The sequence below is a fragment of the Neodothiora populina genome, assembly GCF_041146345.1.
Source record: "Neodothiora populina strain CPC 39397 chromosome Unknown canker_contig_3, whole genome shotgun sequence".
In the NCBI taxonomy this organism is placed as follows: domain Eukaryota; kingdom Fungi; phylum Ascomycota; class Dothideomycetes; order Dothideales; family Dothioraceae; genus Neodothiora; species Neodothiora populina.
In genome coordinates this window covers 1,968,363-1,976,995 of record NW_027191417.1, presented here as the reverse complement: position 1 = coordinate 1,976,995, position 8,633 = coordinate 1,968,363, and the positions used below count along the sequence as shown (strand labels likewise).

General features: G+C 45.9%; 2 protein-coding genes across 3 annotated transcripts; one reads left to right on the top strand and one right to left on the bottom strand.

Annotated features, from left to right (window-relative positions):
• Positions 1-1,364: 1,364 nt before the first annotated feature.
• On the bottom strand, positions 1,365-1,721 carry AAFC00_005039 (uncharacterized protein; the record flags this gene model as incomplete). Its single annotated transcript, XM_069344767.1, has 1 exon — positions 1,365-1,721. One exon carries the CDS (start codon positions 1,719-1,721, stop codon positions 1,365-1,367), a length of 357 nt encoding a protein of 118 aa, XP_069197205.1.
• A 1,013-nt stretch (positions 1,722-2,734) lies between these two features.
• AAFC00_005038 (uncharacterized protein) lies at positions 2,735-4,296 on the top strand (the record flags this gene model as incomplete). 2 transcript variants are annotated; one of them, XM_069344766.1, is made up of 4 exons in its annotated part: positions 2,735-2,756; positions 2,811-3,095; positions 3,145-3,519; positions 3,611-4,296. In XM_069344766.1, the coding sequence occupies 4 exons, from the start codon at positions 2,735-2,737 to the stop codon at positions 4,294-4,296; spliced, it is 1,368 nt and encodes a 455-aa protein (XP_069197203.1). The 2 variants fall into 2 exon arrangements, with proteins under 2 accessions (XP_069197203.1, XP_069197204.1); XM_069347787.1 differs by lacking the exon at positions 3,611-4,296 and adding an exon at positions 3,579-3,610.
• Between the last annotated feature and the right edge of the window lie 4,337 nt (positions 4,297-8,633).

Below are 8,633 nucleotides of genomic sequence, written 5' to 3'. Positions count from 1 at the left end.
CTAATGTTCTAGATAGCCTAGACGCTGGCTGTCATGAGTACCAGCTCGAATGAATCTTAGAATTAGACGCTGCAGCTTGCTAATGGTCTAACAAACAAGCTTAGCCATTAGATACCACGCACATAAGTATGTCAATCGATATGTACAATGCAGATGTGTTTCTAGCCGACTTTTCCAGTTCAACCCACGAGCCACATCTGTAATGCCCTAGCCACATCCCAGCATCACTCACTTAGACTTGTAGCATCTACTTACATCCTTTGTCTGGCCTAGTGGACAAGTTGATATCGGTTTTGACATGGTGACACGGATATGTTTTGCAGTTGTATCGTAGATGAAGCTGTTTTATGTACACTGTAAGGAGGATTAATGCTTTTTCCTAGGACCCCGCAAAGGCGACCTGAGCGTTTAGATTGGATTCTATCAATTGTGTTTCAAGGTACCACTATATCATCCTGATCAGTACATGCCTCAAGCAGCGGGGACAGGCCTAGTGTAACACATCTCGGTGTTCTCAGGCAGCTGTAGAAGATTTCAGCGACTTTACTATATCGTCGTGACATGATGATAACAGCACTGATGTCTTGACCTCGCCTGTCTTACAAATCCTGAAAGGAGTCTATAAATATGGAAGCTGAGACATCGTGCTCGAATTAGCTGTATCTGACACTCAAGTCGCTCTGTTATGTAGGTCTTCAGTTGCCCGACCTCTATTAGGGGTGGGGATCCATCAGATACCGTTTGTCACGCTGTTCTTAGAGCATAAATTAGCATTTGCTGAGTCCTTGGCTGTCAGGGTTCGAAGCATACTGAGACAATGCTATGTGTCTACGATTCATGTCTGCTTCCTCGCAACATGTCGCTTCTATTATGCATCGATCATACACAGCCACCTAAATGTTGAGATCATACACGGCTTGAAGTACGTGCTTAAAACGCTCCGGTTTTGCAGGTATTCATGTAGTGAAGTTGAATTCCTAGCCCTCGTGGCCGCTGATACTATAGAGGAAAGCCGTGGGTTTGCCCTAAAGTCTTTGGGAATGCGGGTTTTCAAGGGAACACCGCAAGATTTAGTGCACTGACGCAGCTTCGTCACAGGTCTATCTGTAAAAAATTCTCGAGGTTGCCTCCAGATAATAGTACTTGTCTGTAATGGCAACGAAGGAACTAGGGATGAAATTTGGTTGTGCTATACTAGTGAGGTTAGAGTACTGGGTGGACAGGCGGTAGCGCTTATGCAGACTTAACTTTCTAGCATGTATATCTACACTAGTGCCAATGTCATCTTTTCCTTGACCAACGCTCCAGAACTAACAGTCCGTCCGCTATATGTATCATATATCATATGTCATGAGCACAACAGATCACAGATTCTCCTTGGCCTTCTTCCTCAACTCCTCCACAACGCGCTGTGCCTCCTTCACCTGATCGGCAGCTGTGGTGTCGTACTCCGCTGTAGCCAGCTTGGCATGCGTTGAATGCTTTTGAATCCATTCTTTAAGGCCAGGACTCTGAGGCTGTGAATTGACTTGCAGAACCACATTAAAGTTCTTAGTAGAAGGATTGTATCTGCCAGCATCGATCTGAAGGTCACAGAGATGATCTTGAGACCTCGGTGGAGCAATGCGACTTCCTTCAGGGGCGGAGGGGCTGAATTTGGATGGGAGATTCTTGATGCTGCTGATCAAGCCAATACCCTTGTCGACACCTTTACGTGACATGCTAGGACATTGTTAGCTTGAGATAAGACATTAGGATAGAGGGGTGATAAGACCTGTTCTAATTTTTATTTTTTTGATGTTTGAAACTCGATGAGCCGACAGAAGGATGTGAGCTTGAATGCGGTGAATAAGGCGGTGCGTACAGGCTCTACTTATACAGTCATGTAGGCGGATCCTGAGCAGTGATGAGATACCATCAGGTACCATTTGTCCAAAGTTATCATCGTAAGTTCAATGCTGCACCTAAAGATAGGGCCTACAATTCTATTGTTAGGGCATATAGAGCGCGCGCGAAGCTGCGTTCAATTAGGAGTCGACCGCCGTTCGCATGGTTCGTAACGTTTCTCTTTATGACTTGATTGAACCAATAGAACAATGTCGGAGCATCATTACTAGTGACTGGCTATCAGGCGCGCGCTTGACATGTCGCAAAGTGTGATAGTAAGTGATCTACGACTGTTGTATTGGCTACGAGCATTTACCGTGCGACATGTACATACAGGAAGATGGGCAGTGTTTCAGATCAAAGCTATGAACGTTCAGACAACAAGTCAGAGCGCTGAATATCAGAGCAAGATGCATCTTATGCGTTCACCCCTCAATCGATGTTATTCTGCCATGGTGAGATGCTGTGTCTAGAGTACGCTGATGGACCCTGCACTCGAATATCACGTGATCCTTGTTTAAGGTCAGCTTGTAAGCGCCGAAAATAAGCCCAGCCCTCGTACCTGCTTTCCGAACAACAATGTCAACCATTCGATTGACTTGCGTATAGATTGTTGTCGCCCCTCAATTTTTCCGAGGCAATATCATCATCAAACTTGCTAAGCGTATCCATCGTATGACTGGGGTGTAGTAATAACATGCATCTACGTCGAGTCGCTTGCTCTAATCATACTCCACTCATAAGACACAAGGGTCATCCTCGATCTGTGATCCAGTTCTTGTCGCGACGATGCTTGCTTGTCACACGTAGATTCATAAATCATAGCCAAGATCAAGTGCTTTCGCAGATGGATGGAACGCAATATCATGGTAAATATACCCAAGTCACATTCTTGCGTACGTGTCTTTCTGATATACGTCCAGTTCCCGAGCTCTACAATTACACCCGTGGCCGATGGCTGATTGACGACATATTGGAGCGAAATGCTCGATATATCTATTTCAACTACAGTGAGCTCTGTGCCTTGGTCATTACAAACTGTCCAGGTGCCGAGGGCATTACCAGCATTGAGAAGAAGGAAGGTAGCAATGCTCGAGTATTCTTGTTTACCCTTGACAATGGGGGAAAGGTGGTCGCTAAACTCCCAACTTCGGTGGCTGGGCCGAAGCGCCTGACAACAAGTTCAGAAGTGGCTACCCTTGAGTACAGTATGTTCATAGCGTACCACATGTTGAAGCGATACTGAATGATCTACAGTGCGACGCAAGGCAAATATACCAGGTCCAAAAATCCTCGCTTGGAGTGATGATGCCAACAATCCTATCGGATGCGAGTACATTCTTATGGACTTTGCAGCTGGTGTCGAACTGCGTAGAATCTGGTTCGAATTAGACAGCACTGTGCAGATTGATTGCATCGTCAAGATTACCGAGAAGTTAGCGGACATGGCGCGGTTAGCTTTCCCCGCTTATGGGAGCCTCTACCTACGAAGTTCATCGGCGATGGACTCTGAAAGCCTAGTCCCAATTGATGAAGAGTTCTGCATTGGGCCTATCTGCAACAAGACCTACTGGGATTGTACCGCCGGCGAGAACAGGTATTATGAGCACGTAGCTGCGGACCGTGGACCATGTAAGTGGTGGCTCTTTCTAATGTTGACCGCTCGCTGAGGGGTTCGGTTTCTTATACAGATGATGACTGGGTTCGCGCTTACAGCACATAGGGAATGATCTTTCTTCTTTCGTTGATGGCCTTATCAACGCTGGAGTATCAAGGCTACCGCCAACCGAGGGATGTGATCGCCGCGCTAGGCGAAGATGTCAAGGGTCGGTGTCAGAACATCGAGAGCTTTTACATGCAACACAAAGAGTATTACATAATATGCTGGATGATGCCCGCATACGTGATAACGCTACTCCAATCCTCGTGCATCCTGACCTTCACATGTCCAACATTTTTGTCATTCCCGATGATCCAACACAAATCACCTCGATCATAGACTGGCAATCTGCCAGTATCGAGCCTGCATTTTTGTGTTCGTTACCCATCTTGAACTTCGCCCTCCCCGCAGACTACTTGGCCTACATTGAAGAGACAGAGAAAGGTCGAGAGATGACGACCCCGCAAATATGGACCGCTACACTTGAAGCATGTTTGTACAACGTGCCACATATTGGACCACTCATGCAAATTGATAGCGAAATATTCGAGCTGTTCAGGACGTGCCATCGTACTTGGAGAGACGGGACAGCTCTTCTCACATCCGATCTCATTGACTTGACCAATCGATGGAAATCTCTAGGATTGCCGGGATCTTGCCATTACACTCTTCCTACGGGTGAAAAGCTGAAGGTCCATGAAGACCGGTGGGCTGAGTTCATGGACTTCCAAAGGCTTCGCCAGGAATGAAGCTCCAAGTTGGCAGCTGACGATGACGGCTGGGTGCCGGCCGAGCGCTGGGAAGCCACGCAAGAGATTCATAGATTGGCTTATGACACTATTATGGAGTCGACTAAGGAGCCAGATACAGACATGACAGAGGATGACTGGCGAGCAATATGGCCTTACGACACTCCGTACTAGATAGAGTGTCTCTAAGCTTAGAGCTTTGTTGAGGGTTTGGATCAAATCTGTATGCAAACTATCTGATTACTCTATATGACTTCTCCTTGTAACAGTGTTAACGAAGATACTATATGCGGATAATCCCGATCGGCATTTAAGTAAGCTCCATCCGGGAGCGACATCATAGGCTTGAGGGGCCCCGACAAATGGGGGAACATCACACGCCCCGCGGCTTCTGATCGTCGAGTAGGGCGTGTGCGAACTCATACTAGGGATGGGAGCCAGACTACCTTAAGTAAGCCTGCTTGTAATGCTCGCAGTTGAGTTCCAACATCAGAGACATAGACTCGGGATTTCGAATTACATTGGCGTCTCCAGAGTTTGGAGCCATCCAAGACTTTATTTAAGACTCTAATAAGAAAAGGTCTTTTGTGAGCGTATTGGATTAAAGAGCAGCCTTGAACCCTAATTCATTAACAAATGCAGTTTAACCTTGATCCGCAAAACCATGTATAGGGTGCTGGATGTGAGATTATCGGAATAAACAGAAGGTATACATCGAGTAACAAGATTATTGTATGATAGAATTATATAAAGACAGCTACGCTATCTGTAAACCTGATCGCCTCAATGTCTTGTTCCCCTATGTTTCACGTTGCTAATAAACTTTGGGGTCAACTGAGAAGGTTGTCTAAGCGACCCTAGACCATTTCGTTCTGTTCTGACTGGACATCGACTGAATTCAGCTGACTAGGCAGACATTTTCTGAGGATGTTGTCTAGATCTGAAGTGTATCAATTAGAAGGCATATCCTACATATTTTCAACGCTAAATAGGGTCCTTTATCTGGTCAGTCATCCGCAAGTATAAAGAAACTTGTGCGGTCAAGAAGGTGAAAGCTGTGAGCGATGTCACGATAGTGAATATGACTGCTACCTGTGTTAACGTCAACTTTGCCTCGAGAGGAATTGATTAAGAGATCAATCGCGGCCCTTAGCATTATGGTCCCACCAATGAGCCGTTGCATGAGCATGCCAAGTTGCACTCCATACAAGTATGAAAATGCCAATGACCATACACAGAGCGCTCAATAGTAGTAATATAACGCATAATTGCCATATGTAGATCTGCATTTTTCTTCGTACTTGACGACCTTGACAGTCAGGAATCTGACTTTTCAATACTCACCGGATACACTCAGCAGCATCGCGGTGGGAAGAAAGGCGATGAAGGCGGATTGTTTGATCTGCGGCTGTGAGGATAGATGCAAGCCCAAATATTATTCCGCAATACCAGCTACATTTCACAGACCATGGGTCAACCGACCCGCTAGGTAATATAGTTGGCCACGAGCCTGTTGAAGTAAGACAACCTGTGAACAGAGCGGCCTAATTTTGGCATTATTCTCTGAGCCATAGCTAATTTCAAGATGTATTACCACAATGCCAACAAAACTCAACTCGGCCAGCTTATGATCGCGCCACCTTCCGGTGAGTTCGTCTTGACGAGCAGCGCTTGGCTCATTCAACAGATGGAACATAGGTTCGTAGACAATGTTTCTTGAAGAGAAAACCCCATCATAAAAGAAATGCCAGAATGTGCGCCGAGAAGTCGTATATGTGACTCGAATATTGAATCGAGAAGCGACCTCCAACAGCCAAATTGGTGCTTGCCACGTCATATTCCTGGATTCACGTCCGTCTTGACCGCGAGCGCTGCAGACAACGGTTTACCCGAAAGGATGTTGGTGCAGGTTCAAGAGAACGTCAAGGCACTACTCAAGGTCGCGTCTACTTCCGAGAGAACCCATGTTTTTCTCGACAACTCGAGTGAACTGTCCTCAACAGATTTAGAAGGGAAATCAGAAGGCTGAACCCAAGCCGCAGTTCTGTCGACAGATTCAACCGTAACAACTTTCCCTCCCTTAGTGATCGATTTGATCACCTGACTAGACACGTAATTTGCTGACATGATTTGGAGCACAAGTCGTAAATGAAGGCAGAGAATGTGAAAATATGAAAGACGTGCAGCAGAATTCGCAGGCGAGGTTGATATGTGAAGTTTCGCCACCAGAACGAAGAGATTTGGAGACTGCACAAGAGTGAGGCGATGAGACAAAGTTGGAAATGGACTTCAGCAGGTTTGATGGAAAGCCGAAGATCACATTCTCTTTATGAAGCTGATTTATGTCAGATCAAGCCGCCCGACTGAAGAAGTGGTAGACAAACTCGTTATTGGCCGGCCGATCTCTTACTCTGCCGACATGGAGGGCCTCAAGGGTCTGCTAAGACACCTTGAAGATAGTCAGCATCCCCCCTTGTAGATTTCTCGTTCCGCCAGCGCTCCTCAGTAGTTCCCCGACATGATAACTACGACGCAGTCTTAGGTCATAAAGCATTTAAGGACAGCCGAGATTAGTATTTACGCAGTATATCGAGCACCGCGTAGCTGTAGCGTAGCTTCGGCGTAGCTTCAGCTCTCCTTGCTTGTACTCGATTCCGCACGTATATTGAATACAATACAACATCTGCAATATGACTTTTACAGAGATTTGCCGCAAAGGGTTTGAAAATAAGCTATTTATCACTCGTACCCATGAATTTCAAGGAAATCGGCTGAGAAAGTAGAATCAAGATAGGGTCAACGCAAAATTACGATGAGGGGACCCTCTCACACTCCCCCGCCGACCCGCGCCTGCGAAAAAGACACTTTGGGATTCACCGAAATTAGCGAAAGGGCTCGTCCTAATTTTACCTAGGGGTTGTCTGATTGTGTAAATTGTAGGCTTGTAATTAGGATGTAGTAGCTTTTCTTCTTTGAACTAACGATTTCTGTTCGACGAGATCTTGACTGTATGTTTGCTTGTCGCACCACTGTTCCCTGGCGTTCCTCAGCTAACTGTTTTAGATGCTATGTGGTATTTCAATAGTGCAGAGGTAGTCTATATAGTTTGTGGCGGTCGCGCTAGCCGACGGACCATACCGAGACGTTGACCTGACGTGTTGACGCCCGACTACGAGTGGGGAGAGTAGAGCTGAGAAGTTCTGACATACTATAGCTTACTGCAGCAATAGTATTGAAAGGGATTGCTCCGACTCTTGACCACAGTACTGCTATGTTTGGCTTAAAGTCCTGTAAGACACCATCACCTGCAAGCGAAGTAGGATATCAGTACTGTTAGAGCGAAAACAATGCACTTAAGGCGATAATGCATGGATCGAGCACCTTCGTACTTAATGTTGTATATCGTCGCAAGCACAGAGGGTCAGGCCAGCTGGGCAGCTGAGAAGCGTTGGCAGTGACTTTGTCTATCCCTATACACAGGTGCACTCGATATGGATCTTACCAGTGATTACAGTGAGCACTTACTAGCTCACAAGCAAACTTCTCAATCTGATACTTAGCTCACCTGTGAGATACGTGAGCTCTAGACACTCTCTATGTATATAATCGGTCAGTTTTTGCCCGTCTCTATAGTTTGTAGCCAACTCAAGTTATAGATCTCATATGTATATAAGATGAAATTGGCTACTCACATAGTAAGCCCCTACTTCGCTAGATGACCGCGAATTATCAGCAACAAGCGTTAGCAACAGGCGAGGGATACCCACGCTTATCGAGATGTATGAGCGCTGTCGCGCATTGCCACATCAAGCTAAAGCCCTGGTCTATCTAGACGCCGCTGTGGAATAGCTGTAACATAGAGTTTCGATATTCTACTGTAGTTGCAGCGACGGAACACGTTTGTATCGGATGCTTACCTTGAGCTATACTGTCCTTTAAGCCTCAATAGATTGACTATATTGCCGTTGGAGAGACCAGATTGAGACTGTGTCCAGGAACACCATATACAAATAGCAAGCTAGAAGGATTGAGGAAAGCTATACTATCGAGAACGTTGTTATCCCGTATATGACCGACTGCAGTACGAGAATATGTCTTCTTATATATTCATATGCTTTCCTAAACTATAAGGTCGAAGCAGAGCTCTCCTTTCTATCTAGAGGTCTATCTCAACTTCGCCTATCCCTACCCCCAAGTCGAATCTTGCTGTATTATTGGCATTAGTGTGCTTCGAATGCCTATAATCATGCCAGTCATGGTCTTCTATAAAGCCTTCTTCTATATACTCGGCCTATGTACGCTACTGGCTCAAGTATGTTGCTGGAAGTTCTTAGCTA